At 39.2% G+C, this 20,148-nt stretch overlaps 1 protein-coding gene across 5 annotated transcripts in view; it reads left to right on the plus strand.

Moving 5' to 3' along the window:
- Positions 1-20,148, plus strand: part of col16a1 (collagen, type XVI, alpha 1) — a 66,959-nt gene that overhangs the window by 498 nt on the left and 46,313 nt on the right. For all 5 annotated transcript variants that reach the window (XR_011037967.1, XM_068332931.1, XM_068332932.1 and 2 more), the window contains exons 2-4: positions 6,040-6,171; positions 15,849-15,917; positions 16,008-16,125. Coding sequence is in view for 4 of the 5 variants with exons in the window: in XM_068332931.1 (XP_068189032.1) it covers positions 6,096-6,171; positions 15,849-15,917; positions 16,008-16,125 (263 nt within the window). In the remaining variant the exon portion in view is untranslated. The remainder of the gene's footprint in view (positions 1-6,039; positions 6,172-15,848; positions 15,918-16,007; positions 16,126-20,148) is intronic.

The following is a 20,148-nucleotide window of genomic DNA, read 5'->3' on the forward strand; positions in this document are numbered from 1 at the left end:
AACTTCATTTCGAAACTTTTCTCCGTTGGTTTTTGGGATCGACGAGCATGCCTAACGCTGAATTATAGGAGATATACACATGGAGGCAGTACGTGATCAAATAAATGCAAAATCGGTTTAATTTTACAATTGTACATCATGAATGCAGTGTAGGGAATTATCTTAACAAAATGATTTTAGAAGATTAAGTACCCCGAATTTTAAGCTTTCTCGCTGTAGATGAGTTAAATCTTGAAAAAAAGAGAGTAGTTTTTGTAAAAAAAAAAAACCAAAAAAAAAACCAAAACCCCAACTTAAAATCATTCTGTTGACATGGATAATAACTAAAATGATGATGACTCTCCTTCATATGTCAGCCAGACCTCAGTACAAAGGCTTTGTGAGTTGTTACTGCGAATTTTGTTTGGCTTGCATCCAACCCCTGCGGCATGGAAACACCTCCCGAGCAGTAATGTGTTTCTTTCTACATGCACCAAAGTCATGCCTGTACTCATTTTAAAACCATTGTGTATAAAAAAAAACACACTTTTTAGAGAACAGAGCTCCGAGAAGGAAGCTTGAATTTAATGGTCACATCTGTTTTTCTCATGACTCAGCCATCCTTTGCTTGCTGGCTTCTGCGGCTGTACACCCTGCTTGTTTGTCTTGACCCCCTTACACCCCTGTAAACTGTAGAATAGCTCAGTGATGCATGGAAACATTGTGTGTTGCAGGATGTCCAGGGAAGCTCTACTTTCTTCCTCAAACTCTTGGGAATAGAGTAGATGTCACAAGTGGGTGTTTTGAGTTCCCTTAACCTGTTGCAGGAAGAACATGCAGTGCTCAGCTGTTGTGCAGTTATCTATTTCATTTTGATTTCTGGCCTGCGCTATGGGCCTGCAGCTAAATGCATCATCCACTTGACTCGACTTATTCTGGTCAGCAGTGATGTGAACATAAAATGAGAAGCATAAAGTAAAGCTGGAGAAAGGCAGCAGGTCATGTGCAAGCCAAGGGCTGACTCAAACATGCATATCAGCTTGAGGCCAGTTGGTTCAATTTCTCAGAATAGGCATCAATTTGCATCATAACCTTTGTAAATGGATCAAAAAAATATGGTGGAGCTTCAACCTTGATCAGAGGCAGGGTTTTCTCTAGCTTATTTAAACTTCCATGCTTACTGTATATTCATAATGTATGACTGCACTCTTTTTCATTCACAAATCCTCATCTAAAGGCCCTGAACACCTCACTGAATGTAAAACTAGTAAGAACTTGCCGCAGTCTGTGTTGAGTGTCAGAAAATATCTTTTGCTAGTTTTCAAGTTTCCATCGCTGTCAGCAAGGAGTGCCTGTCAAAGCCTCAGGCTATCTTTAGTTACATTTATCAACTTCTGATTCCTCATAGTAACGGGCATACAATGCATTCTCAGATTTGGTCTTCAGCTACTGTGAAGATCCAGGAGTCAAGAGTGTCTGCATTTTGGTGTGTTCATGAAAAAAACTACAGGCTGTATGAATTAAAAGTTTTCAGCAAATGCATTAATGCCTCCTACAGTATCTGGCAAAAACCACTCTGGAAGGAGGATATTGGGAGATGCCAACATGCTGTCAGTTTTGTTTTTTTTTCTCACCTCATGCCTGTCTGTCAGAGTTCCCAGAGAAAAAAAATTCAAATATATTTTCAGATCCTGTAACTTCCTACAACCCGTTTACATAGGTCAGATTTAACACACATATGATGAAATACCTTGAGATTCTTTTTTTCCCCAGAGGAATCTTATTGATGGGTCAAAATGTCTACTATTTATGCTGACTTCAATGTCAGAATTTATTATACTAAACTAAGTTTGCTAATTACACACTTTCATGTCATTTTGAGCATGTTAATATGCTTCCATCAGCTTTTAAATTGTCAGCATTTGAATATTAATATTCAGCCTAAATAACACTCCAGGATGGATGCTGGTTTGCTGTTGATGTGGACCCAAATACCATTAGCAGTAGTTTGAGATATGGATGCACATTCCATAGATAAATATATAATGAAAAAAAAAGAACAAGTTCTACAAGTGAAGACCTAATGATATGGATTATAGTATACATGTATACTGTATGTGTGTGTGAAGTGGAGTCCAGACTGGGTCACATCTATCTTTGTGGTCATGGAAACATTGAATTAAGTAGTCCTCTCTCTGAGACTGCATGAATGTAGACCAACTGTGGTGAACCTCATGCAGCTCTTTTCTGACTCATGGTCAAAGTCATGATTTTTATTTTGTTTTAAATTTTATATACTGTTGTGATCCCCGAAGAAAAATTAATAACGCACACTGCAGTATGTTAGTCATTAATCAATCACACGCATGCATATTAGTGTGTACAGGCCTCTGTAATACACACAACTACACAAAAGGAGGCATGTAAGCATGCAACAGGAGGTAGGCGGGCAGCCCCTTTGTGAAGTGTCCAAATGAGCAACTTGTAAGGGGGATGGCGCTTTGCTCAAGGGCACCTCGGCAGTGCTCCAGACATAAGCTGACACCTCTCACTGTCAGCTCATACTCCGGGTGTTTTTGGGTGGGATCAGGAATCAAACAACTGATCATGGAACATTGGACAACCAGCTCTACCACCCGCTCTACCACTGAGCCACTGCCACCCCAATTATGTCGGTGTTCTCATTTTTTAAGCTCTTCAGTTTTTTATTTTCATTTTAAAATATATTTTGATCAAACAAAATTCATTTAAACTCTAGAGATACTACCAATAAAATGACAATTATTCATGAAGTTTATAGTTCTCATTGTGATTGTTTGGTATTCTCTTAGAATTCATGTAGGTAACAAAAATCTTTAAGTGACTGGCAGAGACACTGAACTATGTTAGCTAAGCTTGTACTACTATCTGATCACCAAGGTGGATTCAAAGTAAAGGGCTAAAAATAAGTCTTCTATCTTCATTCCTGAAAATTTGTTTGAAGCACAAGTAAAATGTGTATACTGTTCTAAGTTACTTATTATTAATTATTAATAATTAACAAGTGAGGACGGGGATGTGGGTAAGGATGCCTCTCATTTTCCATATCTATCCATCACATTTTATTACTGTAGCATAACTTTTCAATATTTTTTCATAAAACTTTCTACACACACCATGCAAGTATTGGGGTCATGCCTTTAGATATTTATGCATTTGTTTTTCACTTTCCATGGTTACAGTTCAGATATTGGATTGTCTTTCCCTTGTATATCGCCATTTTATATCTCACCGGTTTACAACTTGATTTGAGTCTCATCCATTTTGTGGGATTTGTTTAGGTAAGACATTCTTGTGCAATGTAGTCTACCCATTCATTGCCATCCATATATACCTTTGCGTAATGTATACTTCTGGGTCAAACATGGTGCCTTTACTATGCTGAATGCATTTGTAAACCTATGAATGTATAAATGTATATAAATCTAGCTTACTATTTTAGCAGGCCCTCTACTCTGTGACTAAGTCTGACTCCACTTTTAGCACATCTGCTTATGCTCTCTTTGCTGAGAGAAAACTTTCTGCAAAGGTTTCAGTCAGTTTCATGACCTCAATGACAGAGGAGGAGATTTCACACATTGGTACCACAACTGCTCTTAACCAGGTAGCTTGGAAGCAGATATCATTGCATGAGTTGTTCATGATTATTTTTGTTGCAGAATACTCAGAAAGACAACTTGAAAGGCACTGAAGCGTCAAATGTCCCATGGCTGGCGTATTTATGCCAGGTTGTCCCATTCACACAGATGCAAAGTCTAAACAGTGGGTTCACTTTTTTAATGACTGACTCATCCACCTCTGAATGGCTAATAAGCAATTCTCCGGTCAAACCATAGATGAGACATGCTTATTAACTCTGATAATGACTTCCTCTAAGATAATATTATATAAGATATACTGTACTTTATGGATCCCAAAATTGGGAAATTTACTCTAAACATATTTATGTTGGGACTCTTGTATCATCTTTAACCAGTCCTCGTGACAATGAAATACATGACCACAACTGCAACTATACACTGAGCACATAGTATCTCAATTGTCATACAAGACAGTATCAGCACTGCATTTTGTTCACACATTTAGATAATAAAATATACTGAAATCTATGCTTAAAACATGAGTTTGTATCTAGAGGCATAACGACTGACAAGCTCTGCATCTTCAAAGATGATGAATTGTAAGAAAACCTTAGATGTTGGTCAGCACTTTCAGTGGAAGTTGTTTCAATATGTCATTGTTTTCCTTCCTGTATTGGCTAATTTCCCAGTGACTTGATCACTTGCAGGCCAGCTTAGTAGGCTCATGGCCAATCCAATAGCCAAACCCAATGCCCCATAAGCCCACACCGCCTTTATCTGCTATAGCCAGCTGGGGGGGCCTAAAGCTGCAGAGGGAGTGCATAAAGAGGGGAGAGAGGGAGGGAGGGAGGGAGGGAGGGAGAGAGAGAGAGAGAGAGAGAGAGAGAGAGAGAGAGAGAGAGAGAGAGAGAGAGAGAGAGAGAGAGAGAGATCCATGGCAACACGTAATAGGAAGCCTATTAAATTGTTTTGGCTTATGGTCAGACAATAATAGCAATTAGCTGTAACTTTCCTTTCTGCCTGTGTTCACTGGACTGTGATGCGTTATGTATTATGTAGTGTGTAAACTTTCTTATTGTAATCATGTGGCATGAAGCTTATAATAGTTTCTCCAGCTTGGAGAGCTCAAACTCTTTCAGTGTAAGACTTTGATTAACCTTCCACCCATCCAAGTGTGGAGGATTTTTCAAACACATTCAGCCTTCAGTTACTCTGATATAAACTGTCTGTGTTGTCAAGAGTTGTACACGCAAATAAATTAACCATGACCGTAATTAGAAAGTGTCTTCCAAAGATGGTGTTCTTGTCCCAAAAAGGTAATATAGCTTTTTAAAATGTGGTAAAAGAAGAGAAGCAACTCCACCCTCCAATTTAAATGCATAATTCATAATATGGGCCTTGTCAAGCTATCCCTGTTTTCTCAGAACGTAATTTGAAATATCATTGTCCATTAAGTTAAGCCAGCTGCAGGTAGTAGGGTCAGGCTGGATGGTATTCATATTGTCTCCTCGCACAGGCAGGACTCTATTGCATACCCAAGGGGAAGCGTGGGGGTCATTTCTCCTGGCCGACAGGACAGGTGTGTGTATAGAGACACAGTCTGCTGCCTTCAGGGCCCTGCTGTTCTTGTAAACATAGCAGAATTATGGGGTCCTCTCACATGCTGAGGGCAAGTCCAGGTCAGCGGGGATGTGCTTATTGTGCTTAAGCTAGTCAGAGAGTGGGTGTGTTTTTTTTGTGTTTTTTTTTTTTTTTCTTAGTGTGCATGTATTCTTGCGTGTTTATGAATACTGATTTGTGATGAAAGAGAAGGCCTGGATATAACTATTACTCAGTTGTGGAACACATTTTAATCTGCATGTGTCTGAGTAAGGGGATCTTTGTTGTTTGGCCACGTGGAAGCATCTGGTCAACTACAAATAGGGCTTCAGTGGAATTGTCTCCAGATGTGTTTGTGTGTTGTTGCTGTGTTTGACTCTAGACCAAACTGGTCTGCATGTAAATTATTTGCATTGTGCATTTTTGTTTTGTTGTTTTTTGTTTGTGACGTAGGTTTGCAGCAGAATGTTAACTTTTTGAAACTTCTGGAATTGTGTCCTATTCATTTTCTCATACAGTTTTACATACGTGTTTATGTGTTGTATCCGCCCACTCAAACACCAATCAGATGGAGAGGATAATAATAATGATGATGCTTTACAGAGTTACACTCAATGAGGAACATCCTGGTTTATTTATATGAAACTAACAAAGCCTGCCTCATATTGAAGAATTAACACATCCACTGTGAATGACTCATAAATATACATTAACATATAATTTGTAGCTGAGTATAATCTGCAGCTGTCTGCACACAGTGTAGCTGGGTAGCTGACATCAAACAATGTCGGAATGATTTGACTCTTATTACTTTCCTTCTTTATGTTTGTTCATCCATCAGTTGACTTGACTGAGGTGAGTTGAGGTGAGACGAGGTGATTCCAAAGGAGGGAAATCATGTGGCTGTTCTTCTCCTTTCTGACCCTATTGACCCTCAGCTTTGGATCTTGTGACTTCCTGACATCAGAGCAAGGTGAGTTACTTCTTCCCTGCACTATTTTGGGTTTACCACAAAAGACATTTGCTTGCTGTGTTTGGACGCTGGTTACACTGAACTTAACAATAGTAGTGGAAAAATCCAGTAGTTGTCTGGCAACCCGACACAAGTGTCTGTGCCAGTAAGTGATCCAACACAAAACCCTGCATAAAATCAAACACTGGCTGGTAGATATTAATATCAAATATAACCCAGAAAAAGCTAGTTTTAATTAAGAGTTTTATGTTAACATACATTAAGTTGACAAGCAATTTTATGTAGCTGTATGTTTACTACTCAAACAATTTACACAAATCTTGTGATTTAAGTCATGTGGAATAGCATATTTACAAAAAATGTCAAATGACTGCTTTAATTACACAATCTTATTTTAGTTATATGGACTCAAGTTGCAGTGGCACAGTGGGTAGCGCTGTTTCCACGTTTCCACACAGCATTCACGTCCCCCTCTGTGCAAAGTTTGCATGTTCTTCCTGTGGCTGCATGGGTTCTCTGCTGGTTCTCCGGCTTCCTCCCACCTCCAAAAACATGCACTTCAGATTAATTGCCTGGTCCCAAATTGACCAAAGGAGTGAGTGTGTCCTTACATGTTTGTCTGTTTCTGTGTGGCCCCGTGGTGCACTGGCGTTGTGCACCCTGTCTGACGACCTAAGTTAGCTGGGATAGCTCCAACCAAGAGGTTTTCTTCTTGCTAAGCTCCTTTTCAACACAATGCTATTATAAAATGGGAGGGTTTGTGTTAACTCCACATCAAGTCACCTGTCAGTTTCATTCGAAATTTTCTCATGACTCATGAACACGACAAGATTTTAAAAGATTTAGCAGAGATCAAAAGTTAAAGCGGTGATTAACAAATATCGAGTGGATACTTCTTCTCTCGGCTTTTCACTTCGCCACAGCGAATCAGTTGCCTCAATCTAACCCTGTCTTCTGCATCCTCTTCTCTCACACCAACTACCTTCATTTCCTCTTTCACTACATCCATAAACCTCCTCTTTGGTCTTCCTCTTGGCTTCCTGCCTGGCAGTTCAAAACTCAGCATCCTTCTATCGATATATTCACTATCTCTCCTCTGGACATGTCAAAACCATCTCAGTCTGGCCTCTCTGACTTTATCTCCAAAATCTCTAACATGTGCTGTCCCTCTGATGTACTCATTCCTGATCCTATCCTTCCTGGTCACTCCCAAAGAGAACCTCAGCATCTTCATCTCTGCTACCTCCAGCTCTGTCTTCTGTTTTTTCTTCAGTGACACTGTCTCTAGACCAGCGGTTCTTAGCCTTGTTGGAGGTGCCAAATCCTGCCAGTTTCATATGCTCACTCACCGAACCCTTCTTTAGTAATTTTTTTTTTTTTTTTCAAATTGAAGACATAAGTATATGTTTTAAACTAAGACAGTGCATGAACTCACATGAAATGACCTACCTGCAAATCAGTGTGACTTCTGCTGTTGTTATTGAGAGACCAGTTCAGATATGCGTGGCTTCACCTTGGCAAGTGCTACTCTTATGTCATTTTCACAGCAAAGTCTGTTTCTTTTGTTTTCCACGCAGCTTAAGGAAGTGTTCCTTTATTTTCACCAGTGCGAGACTAGAGTTGCTCAACTTGACTTTGCGAATCATGTAGAACGCTGACTCCCATCACGTTCCGTTATACAGTACATGTAAATTCACTTTGCACATATTCGTCCGACCACTTTCTTTTTTTGCCCAACATAGTAACTATGAATTAAAATATTAAGAAAGCAATCAGATGACATACCATCATGACAGGCATAAATCGACTGCTGAGTGCGCAAAATCCCATGTAGCTCAGATAGGCTAATCGATGTAGCGTGATCACCTGCAGCCAGTGATGGCTAAGGGGGGCGTGTCATCATGAATTGACACAATTTGTCAAACGTACACAGTGATTTGTGTATGTTCTGAAAAAACACCTGACATATTGTGTCGGTTATTTTGTCTTGATCTACGTCTCCGCCGAACCCCTGAGACCGACCCACCGAACCCCTAGGGTTCGATCGAACCCAGGTTAAGAACCACTGTTCTAGACCAAAGAAAATCACTGATCGCATCACAGTTTGTACACCTTTCCTTTCATTTTAGCTGAAACTCTTCTATCACACATCACACCTTACACTTTTCTCTATCCGTTCCATCCTGCCTGTACACGCTTCTTCACCTCTTTTCCACACTCTCCATTGCTCTGGACTGCTGACCCTAAATACTTAAAATCCTCCACCTTCTTGATCTCTTCTCCCTCTAACCTCACTCTTCCACTTGGGTCCCTCTCATTCACGCACATGCACTCTGTCTTACTGCGGCTAACCTTCATTCCTCTCCTTTCCAGGACAAACCCCCACCTCTCTAGCTTCTCCTCCACCTGTTCCCTGCTCTCACTACAGATCACAATGTCATGTACAAACATCATAGTCCATGGAGATTCCTGTCTAACCTCGTCTGTCAGCCTGATCCCTGATGCAGTCCCACCTCCACCTTGAACTCCTCTGTCACACCTACAGCACACCTCACCACTGTCTTACAGTCCTCATACATGACCTGTACTGCTCTAACATACTTCTCTGACACTCCAGACTTCCTCATACAATACCACAGTTCCTCTCTGGGTACCCTGTCATAAGCTTTCTTCAGATCAACAAAAACACAATGCAGATCCCGCTGGCCTTCTCTTTACTTCTCTATCAACATCCTCAAAGCAAATACTGCATCTGTAGTACTCTTTTTTGGCAAGTAACCACACTGCTGCTCACAAATGGTTACTTCTGCCCTTAGTCTAGCTTCAGCCTCTCTTTTCCATAACTTCATTGTATGGCTCATCAGCTTTATCATCAGCTCAAATGGTTAATGCTGCCAAATGATATGTGTGTTCGTGTGTTCTTGTGTGTGTGTGTGTGTGTGTGTGTGTGTGTGTGTGTGTGTGTGTGTGTGTGTGTGTGTGTGTGTGTGTGTGTGTGTCTGTGTCTGTGTCTGTGTCTGTGTGTCTGTGTGTGCTCCTTACATGTGTCATGTGGCCCTAGGCTGTAATAAAAATGTACTGTAATTGCAGTTGGTTTTGACATTTTGATGGTTTGGTTGGGCAAACAGGCATGTATGTAAAACCATGAGTGGTTTTGTTCAACACTAAGCATCTATTATACAGTTTCAGTGTTCTTTTGTAGGAGAAACATGTTTAACCAAGTTTTGAATATATGCATATATGAAGCTCAGTGTGATTATACGTGTGATTCCATGTCATTTTTGTGTTGATTGGCTGAAGAGAATGTACATGTTTCTCTTATTAACTGAGTGTTTTTAAGTGAGTGTGTCAGCTAAAAGGAACCTCTTTCCTAGTTTTGTTTTATTTATTCTTGAACTGTCAAAAAGCTCCTGGGGGGCCAGACCTGCAATGTCATTTGGGGCCAAAGAAGCCTCTATAACTTGTGTAGCGGTGAGGGGGGCTGGAGATCCCCCAGCTGGGAGACCATAGTCAGAGCTTTTCAAATTAGACTGCTTGCAGTTTGCAGCTCCCTTGAGTCACTTCTCCCAGCGGCTGGAAGAAAGTCTGTTCTCAACTGCAGCTACAATGCTCCACACACTCAAGCTGACATACAAACACACATAAACACACACTTTTCTTCTTACTCATCCAGATCTCTACATACTGGTAACCTGCTGACATTACAGCAAAAAACAAAAAACAAAAAAAACAAACGGTTTAAGTGGAACTACTGCTAAGATGTTCAGCCTGCAGTCTGCCATCCGGAGATCATGTTCTCCACAATTCATCCATCCATCCATTTCCGCTTTATCCGGCGCAGCGGGTCATGGGGAGCTGGAGCCTATCACATGATGACAACTTGTCATCCCTGTCTTTCTTGCAAAAAAGAGCTTGAGGAAGACCTTGAACAGGCGCAAACTCAATAGTTCAGTCTAATTACTGTTAACCTGCGAAAGGTTCCACCAGGATTCTGCTATAGTAATCTTCCCTATCATGTCTCCTATATTATATTTTTGAAAGATATCATTCAATACAAAGGAACAACCCACTCACATTGATATTTAACCATCAAAATCCACCATTTCACCTGTTAACTTCTTGTCACCTTTTAAAAAAGATCACCATGTAAGCTATTTATTTTTAAATACCAGCACTTTATGATATATATTTTAAGCTTTTGTAACCCAATATAACTTTTTATTTATTACTTCAAGAACAAATTTGCTTTGTGGGGTCTCCACTCTCCGGGAACAAAGCTTGATCAGAAAAATACATGAGCAAGCAATAACCTTGAAACACCATTAGCTTAGTAAAGTAGTACTAAGTTACATTGCACCGTGACTTGCAACTGTACTCCACATAAAAATGATAAGTGATCACTGAGGTTAGACAAAAATGTTTAAAAGGAATGTCGAATGTTTTGAGCTGGCCAATTTATTGTTCTTTTCTCTAATCCAGCCTCACAACCTTTGTGCTCTCTATAACTTTAGTGTGCATGAAAACACATTGTCAAATGACCTATTATTTTAAAAGTATACGTACCTCTGTGTGTCCTATGTGTTCCACTTCATTATTGTGTTTGTGTCATGACTTCAGTCTATGTGTGTGTGAGTTTGACTAAGTGTATTGAATGTGTGCCAGAGGCCTACAAGGGGAATGTTCGTGAGCTCAGCCCTCTAAAGTCCAGTGCTCTGTTCGGCAATTTTATCTCTGGAACATAACCAGGAATGTTCACTCCTGTCTGCCTCGTCTGGCTGAGAGGGTATTCGTCTCAGTTTCTTCTTCATGATTTTCATAAATGTCACACAGTTTAGTAAATTACATACATTTAATTTCTAACGCCCAAAATACAATTCAATCCCATTCACACAAATAATTTTGAAGTCATATAGGCACATATAAGAAACATAAATGGTCCACATTCTGATGAAAAAAGTTAATTAATGTATGTTACAAATGTATGTTACAAAAGGTGATATATATATATATATGTATATATATGTATATATATATATATATATATATATATATATATATATATATATATATATATATATATATATATATATACGTATATAAATGAGAGAGATATATTTTTGATTTTTAAAATCACATTTATTCATGAGGTCAGTATTACAAGATAGTTTCGTTAACAAACATCTAACCGTTAACAACATCTACAACCTTCATGACCATCATGTGCAGTAAAACATCTCTGTGGTTATCGGGTTAAACATTTGTGAAAATGATACCATTTAGTTGGGTGGCAGATGGATGATTATGCTGCCTTCCAGATTTTGATGAACTCACCACTGATCTATGCAACAGTAAGCACAACTATAGTGTCTTGTCTTTTCAGTATCAGTGTAGTAACAAAATGTGTGTGTGTGTGTGTGTGTGTGTGTGTGTGTGTGTGTGTGTGTGTGTGTGTGTGTGTGTGTGTGTGTGTGTGTGTGTTTGCGTATGAATTTTTTTGAATGTGACTGCAGCAGATCAAATAATTAGTATTATTATCTTTGAGTTTTACGTCGTGTCACACAGGGATAGTTGTTCCTCGACAAAAAAAAAAAAAAATTGGCTGTGAAAACAACCTTATAATCTTAACTAAAGCCAACACCATCAGCCAACTGGAGTTAAGCTTGGAGTAGCTACTTATATTTCTGCAGTGTTTCTTTTTATTCTATAACATTTTCTTTATGTTACGTCTAATGATTTGTCTAATTATCAGCAGCTCAGTCCAATTATCTTGGAATACCACATTGTAAGGCACATTCAATAACTACCTATTCTCTCTTTTTACTGTCCACAGACTGCACACTACTGACCTCTTCTCCCTAATGAAAGGAATCTGCAAAGTGTATGGTTCTACAAAAACAAAATTAAAACTCAAGAGGCATTTGGTTTCAGCAAATCCTCGCCACCGTGAGGCACTGCTAGGGAGGGACATTGATTCCTAAACCCTCTAAAGGTTGTTAAATACCAGTCACAATGCAAGAAAGGTCACACATTCTTCAGTGTAGATGGAATATTGCTTCAGGTCAGCTAGAGTTGAGTTGAATGTACATGTTTCTAGGTTATAATGAATGCCTGAGTAAAATAACTTTGTTTGGTCTGAGGGCTATTTCAGTATCCCAACTTTCTGCATATTGATGCATTCAAAGGCACGCAGGGTTGTCCTTCTCTCACTCCTTTTCATTGCATATCCTTCAAGTTAAGTGCAAATTTGGATATATCAAACGGCAGGGTTTCACTTCTCTGAAGACCTAAAATGTCCTGAATTTTTATCTTTGGCAGAGTTTAGACTTGAGGGAACACTCACAGCAGTGTTGGCAGCATGATTGCCAGTGTAGTATCATTACCTGCTTTGGCAAAACCATTAAAGAGATGGTGAGCTCAGCCAAGACCATCCAATCTCTTTAAGGCTACATGGAGCTACTAGCAGGATCCTGGAGTGGCAATCATCCTATGTGCTAATTAGCTTGTCAACAAACAAGTGCTTTGCTTTGATCACAGCTTGAGGGGAATAAGGTTCAAGTTCTGCAGTGTATCCTCAGCCAAAATGCTAAATTTCTTGAGTATATAACAGTCCACCAAAATATCATCCACCTTCAGAGTTAGATAGAGACAACTTGATTTTCCATTGAAGTAACAGTTTTACAAGTAAACACGACAGTTATCTCAATTTACGGCTTTTAAATAAGAATAAAAAATGTAAAGCTTTTAGAAATACAATTTTTCAGCTCCCCCTTACCAGTTTTCTTTTCAGTGTCAGGGAATATACAGTAGAGTACTCATAGTCATCTGTCCAAGTTTCAGTTTAGTGTTATTGGGTATAGCTTTAGCTGCCTTGATCCCTACCACTTTTGTCACAGAAGCAGCAGGCTGTCTGAGGAAGTGAGTGAAAAGTGTAATGTCTCAGTATATTTTATATGGTTGTGGAAATGTGACTTCAGACACCTGTGGAAATCTGATGAGTTTGAACCGAATCTGAACTTGGCTCTGCACTAATGATTTGCTATTTTAGAGAAGATAGTGAAACATATGGTAAAATGCAGTTAATCTAATAGCAAATTATTAGTGACTTGTACATGAAGGTGTACAATTCACTGATCTCGAGCCTTTTTTTTAAAACAGCTTAGAGCAGGCCTCTAGAATTATTATTCCAAGTTGTTTTTAAAATTTATGCAAAAGCTGATGCCATTGTCGTTGCTATTGAAAAACTGAAAGATTGGACTTAAAAAAAGTGTAGTACTTTGGTGAGAAAGATTGTGACTATACAGCTGTCAGCAATTTTTGGTGGTACTGCTATCTGTAGTTGTAACCTATTAGAAAACAGCATAAAAATACAGAAGAATTGAATGTAGAGCATAGACAAAAGTTTTTTTTTCGGTATTGGAATATGTCTTTGTTGAACTGTTGTCACACCTGCACATCAGGAAATCATCATAAAGTCCAAGTTTTCTTAACAACCCATGCTTTTTGTGATGCTTGACATATAACTGTGTGTCTCATTGTAATCGACGTGCCACACTCAACCTGATTTAACTTTACCTAGTCTATGTTCAAGGCCAATTTTCTTTTTGTCTTTTTCTCAACATTCCACCTTCTCTGGTCTCCTGTGTTTTCTCCTTTCTCTTCCTCCTCCTTCTCTCTTCCTTTGCCTGTCTTTTATGCTACTGCCTTCCAGCCATGACTGCTCCTGACAAAGTCTTCTTCTTGATTCTATCTGATAAAAGTGGGACGACGATGAACACCAAACCAAAAAAGTAAAATCAAAGAACAGAAAGAAGAGGTAGATCTTGCCATCACTTGACTTCAAACCATTTGCATTGGGAGCTGTTAAGAAGGTGTTGGTGTACAGTATTTGTGTGAATATTTCTGTGTCTCAAAAAAGCATCTGTGTTTTTGTGAGGCTTTGTGCTGAGTTAGCAGATAAGATTTGGAATAGGTAGTTTGTTGTTGAATGTGTTTTTGAGAAATGGAAAAAATGACAGTATACAGGTATATGAAAATATGTTATCCTCCAGTGTTTCTTTGACCTATTCAACATACATTTTATATTTGATTTTACATCTTAAGTTTTCTCTCAACTTTCAACAACACAGCTGTTTGACATGTGTCTATCACATTTTGGGTTGTACCTGCAGACCAACAAGAAAGGAAATACATGCAGACAAAGGTGAAGAAGTGTCCTAGGTTGTTCATTTGGACCACAAGTGTCCTAGATTGCATCACCTATTGTCAAGTGAAGTTAACAAAAGTAAACACGATTCCAACCCCTGCAAAATTTAAACTCCTGACTCTTAACCACATAAATGTAATCATTTAGGTAATTAAATTCCATCATTTTGATGGATTTTCAGACTTGAATTAGGTTAGATTGCTGTCTGAAAATGTTTCTATGCTGTCATTACATGCTTCAAGGCAGCTCCCAATCCAGCACACTTTTTCATTTCAAACAACTGAACACTGAAAATAGAAAATTAGGAGATGCAACAATTTACTTTTGTTAGAATTTAATTGATTTTTTTAAAATTAAGAACAGCTGCTTCTTTAGGTTTGTCTTCACAATTGACCATTTGACTCACCCCATCCTCACTCATTATTACATTATTTTTGTTCTCACACCATGGGTTCAATCTGTTAATCTACAATTCAAACAAGTCTTTCAACTTCACAAAAGGAACCAATGCGTCTCATTTTTAATCAATCATCATTTTTTTGCATTAAAACATTCCTTATGCAATTTTCTGGGCTGTAACTAAAAAAATCTAGTACCGACACGGTGCTTTTTTGATTACCATGTTTTAACACTACTTTCTGCCTTTCACTTTGATTTGGACCTCACCTGCAAGAGGTATACCTACCCTGGACCAAAGACCACAAAAACCTCAAAATATTAGTGTGCAAAGTTATTTTTTTGTCATAAACTTTTTTTCCCATTCCATTTAACTACACCTGTTAGAAATGGAGCTCTACAAATACTGTACATCTACAGGCTGTTTGTAATCACTATTAACAAAAGAAGAAGGACACATTTTGACCACAAGGCTGACTTGATGGACAATTGCAGCAATCACCTCAATGTGGCATTTGTTCTTGGCCCATAAGAGATCAATTAAATTTGAATCACAGGGATTCACATGGTCAATGTATAACTGCACTAACTTGTTTTTTTAATTTTTTTTAATGTACATCTCACACCCACCTTTCTATGACAGGACACACTTTCCTCTGTAACCTCCACTGACAGGGTGAGAACATATCCATCAAGCAGAGGTTACTGTGACAGACAAGTGTGGTGCTAGACAACCTGTCAGACTGTGCTGTGTTGCTCCCGGCACAGCTTTGCCCTTATTTCATCTTGCTTTAACGTTTGTTTGTTTGTTTTTTTAACTCTTATTCAACTCATCCAACCCTTTCTTTTTCTTCAATATCAGTAGTTCTGTTATGTTCAAGCGTACATGTATTTTGAATTTGTTTGTTCTCTCTTGCATTATCTCCAATTAGAAACTGTCACACTTTTTGGATAACTTCTCCAGACATTCTTCTTGACATCCCATAAATACTTGAATTATAGAAATTATAGAACATTTCAAGGTATTGCTTTCTTCACAATCAAATTGTTTGAATTTGCATTCTTTGCCTGTCCACAGATGTACAATGCCCACCCTTACAAGTGGATGAATGGAAGTTCCCTCAGATGGCAAGGGACAACATCACTGGTGAAAAAACAATTTTGAAAATGCAAATGGACAAAAATCCTTCTCTGAATTATGTCTATGTGGGTGCTGATGTACGTTATTTGTTGACAGGTTTTAATCTGGTGAGGCGATTCTCCCTTCTCAAGAGTGCAGAAGTCAAGAAGATTCGCAACCCTCGAGGATCTGTCATCCTCCGCCTGGGCAAGACTGCACTCCTACGTCCCACAGAGTGAGTTCACTGAACACATGACAAAATGCAGACAGCGCAAACACACTGTGTACAGCTTTAGGTAGAGAAAATATTGCAAGAAGTAATTTTTTTTTCTTCTGGATTTATAGCTCTCTGTAAGCTTTTGTCAGCAGGCTCTTAATATTTGGTCATGTTTGAACAAAGACGAAAGCAAGAAGATTTAGAGCCCTACAGCTGTCCACTCTCTGAGCTTTCACTCAGCATCTTAGCACTTTCCCGTGGTTCCTGGGTAAAAAGCAGACCATTAGCAAAACCAAGCATCATAGGCCAACTTCTGATTCTATTTCCTGAAACATGGCTTTATTTTCCACACTACTGACACCATTTGATTTTTCCAGGTCTTACATCATATTCTTATTGCAAGGAGTTCTAACATGAAATGACTGGCTTACTTGTCTGAGCACTGTCACAAACTGGCTCACTGGCCATGACAAAAAGAACCAGAGTGATGATTTATCAATAATCAGAATTTATTTACAAGGGTTAAGTCAAAAATGCATGGGGCTCAGATGCAAAGTGCATGGTGCAGAGCCAGAGACACTGGAGTCACTGGAAGCCAGCCTTTTTAAAACGGAAATGGAGCAGTGGGCCTAGGTGCTTAACATCTGACTAATTAACCGCGGCGATTCCATCAACCTTGGAGAGAACAGAAAATGTATTAATCAAAATATCCACAGTTCTGTGAGTCTCTAGTAAAGTTTTTATTTAAAAAGTTAGATGTTTACTTTGTAATTTAATAGCATGATTTTAATTAAATATGGTGTTTTGTCCTTGTTCCTGGGCAAATGTTTTTCCCATTGACATGGTTTAATTAAGCTTAACTGGGTTTTCCTGCAATCATTAAACAGAAGTTGGGTGTAGACTGTGATTGGAATTGGTTGACAAGTGCTTATTAGCTTATATGCCCACCAATGAAGCAGTTTTTCAGGAGTTGCCAATTGGGTCAGCTTAAAGTGTTTTATCACTCTGTCCAGCCCTATGAGCTCCACTTGCTTGAAGGCCTGATAGATCTGTCTCCAAAGCAGTCTTTTTTTGGTACATACATTTTGTTCTAACAGTGTCACACATATTGTTTGTCACAGGCTTAGAGAATAGATGTTCTTATGAAAATAGGGGTTGGCATGACTGGAAAACTGTCACTTCTCAGTATTTTCATATCTCTGGAGCCAAAGAAAATCCAAGCTGTTGTTTATTTCTAACCGTATAGAGACAGGGCAGGGACATCTCTGCATCTCCTGTGCTACTGGTTTGTGATCTAGTTACACAGTGGCATTTATGGAAATTTTGATACAATCCAGAGCCTTGCTGTCAGGAGTGTCAGCAACTGACCTGGGCAACTTCTTTTGCTGTGAAATTAATCAGAATTTTCACATAAGTCTTGTCTGTCGATTGCCTTCCATTCTCCTGCACTCTTTGCATTGATCTTGTCTTTTGTGCATCTTTCTCAAAATGCAGAGATAAGGGTTTATTTTCCATACGTTTTTTTTCCCTTTTGTTCTTTGCATCACCAGGAAGTGGATGGGATCAGTGAGGACTGCCCTCCATCAGTCTTCATATCCCCATTTCTTAATTATTTTTAGAAAGCTCTAAATGGGTTTAATCCAGGCATATAGAAATATAACTGGAGGTAGAAAACAAACGGGCGATTAAAGCATACAATGGTATAACAATGAAAAAGTTAAAAGGTTTAAATTCAGGCACTAAGTGATGGCATCAAGACAAACCCTTAGGCTTGTTCTATGGCTTTTTCTCCCAATAGTTTGAGTGTGAGTGCTCAGCATTTATGTATGTGTGAGCTAATGCATTTTATGATGATCATATGTGCAATTGCTGCTTTTTATCCAGCCGCAGAGTATATTTTGTACTTTTGAAGCTGTATAATACCCACCTGTCTTCCAGCGCAACACCTCGTCACTCGAGCAGCTTTTTGTTTCATCGTCAATGGTGATGACCGAAATTTGAACCATGCAGACAGCAAACTGGAAAACAGCATTTTCAGCTATTTGCTGGCATTACAATTCCTGGGCCTGTTTCTTGTATGCAGCTATTGAGTGTAGGTGGGACAGAAAACAGAAAGAATGACTTTAACATATAGTTTTATGATAGAACTTTAAAGTATTTAATCAGGTTTACACTTTTTGGTTTATTTTGGAGTGAGACCCAAATAAAATATTTTGTTGGGTAAGCAGTTATTACTTTGCTACCTTGACTCTTGACTTTACTCTCTGTCCACTTTCTCAGCTGATTTTCAGTGTTTCTCTCTCTCTCTCTCTCCCCCTGCCCCCTCTCTCTCCATTCTCTTTTCTCCTTTGCGCTGACATTAACACATAAACATTTTATGGAGTTAGAAAATGAATAGTTGGCTAGACCATAATAAGCCAGATACAATAAATAAATGTATAATAGTGTATAAATAAACTGCTGAGTAATGCAAAAATGAATCGTGGACTTCACTGCAGTGAATGTGAGCAAAACAGAAGCTTACTCAGCATTTTCACTATGTGGTCGTCCACTTTTTCACCTGACTCTTGCTCTTTCTATTCTCTGTGCCGACTCCGTCCTGTTCCTCTTTCTTATCTATCCTCCTCTCTCTGTCTGTCAGACATAACAACCAAGTTTGATGTATTAATTATAATAACAGTCATTAAAGTGGGGAGAATCCGTATTTATAATGTCCAACCATCCATCCATCTTCATCAGCTCCTCTGTATTTGGCAACTGTAGCAACTTCAACAGGGAACCCCAAACTTCGCTTTCCCCAGCCATCAACCAGCTCTGACTGGGTGTTTATTTACAATGTTTTAGCGGGAACCCGTGGAAATTCCACGATAACATAATATTATCAGACTTCGATTGTTTTCTTTTTTTTCTTCGCTGTCACAAGAAAACAAACCGCTGTGTCAGATGAAGCCGTAATGGACGAACGCGAAAACGAAGGCCGCTTCAGCGTTACGGTCCGGCCGCCCTGATAGTCGCAGGCTACATGAGTTTGGTCCTGGTGAATAAAGCATCGGGGTTCCCCACACGGCAATGTGAGATCCGTCACAATCCAAGAGTATAAACCGTTATGTTTGACAATGCCCACACGCCTCTGTAAGTGAGAGACATGGACAAATGTGAAGACCGGAGCTAACTTGGCTAGCGGCCCGAACTTCTGGGTAGACGCTGGAATCATCACAGGGTGAGGTTTTCAAGTGAGCTTATTCAAGTATATACTGTAGGTGGGGATTGCAATAAAATTAAACAAATCTGTGTTCCACTGTGAAATAGTTGTAATACATTTAGTTTATAACTAAGAATTATAACATATGTTTCCATCAATGTTGGCTGTGCTGGCTTTTAAGCAAATAAGGAAACTTATTCATTCATCTTCTTATCCGCTTCTTCCACTTTTCTGGTTCACGGGGTTTGCTGGTGATGCAGCTGATGCCGCTGTACTATGGAGCTACACAAAAAGACAAACAAACACCGATGCACACACTCACATCTACAGGCAGTTTGGAATTATCAGTTCACCTGAAATTCGTGGTTATGGAGGTGGGAGGAAGCTGGTGAACCCGGAGAGGACCCACGTCGACACGAGGAAAACATACAAACATTACATAGAAAGGACTCCAACCTGGAACTTTCTAGCCTCATGGTGGGGGCCAGCCTGTGGGCCAGGTCCTTTCATCCAAAAAGAAACATTCCACAGGGGGAGAAGAAGGGAGCACTGAAGCGAGCTGGCCCCTCTGTTGCTGATTTGACTCATGCTGCCAACATCCCGACACTCCCCAAGACTAATCAGGAAACAGTTTTTCATGATTTGAACTTTATTTTTTTTGATGAGTGCATAAAATGCAGAATATGGCCCTGGGCTTAGGCCAACTCTGACAAGGGTGATATGAAACTTGGTGGGAGATCATCAGCAGTGCATACATTTATTCACTGAAATTACAATTTTTATTACACCGTTTGTCTAGGTACAGCAGATGCTGTAATATGAACTGTTCAATTTTTTTT

The sequence above is a fragment of the Antennarius striatus genome, chromosome 14, assembly GCF_040054535.1.
Source record: "Antennarius striatus isolate MH-2024 chromosome 14, ASM4005453v1, whole genome shotgun sequence".
NCBI classification, from domain to species: domain Eukaryota; kingdom Metazoa; phylum Chordata; class Actinopteri; order Lophiiformes; family Antennariidae; genus Antennarius; species Antennarius striatus.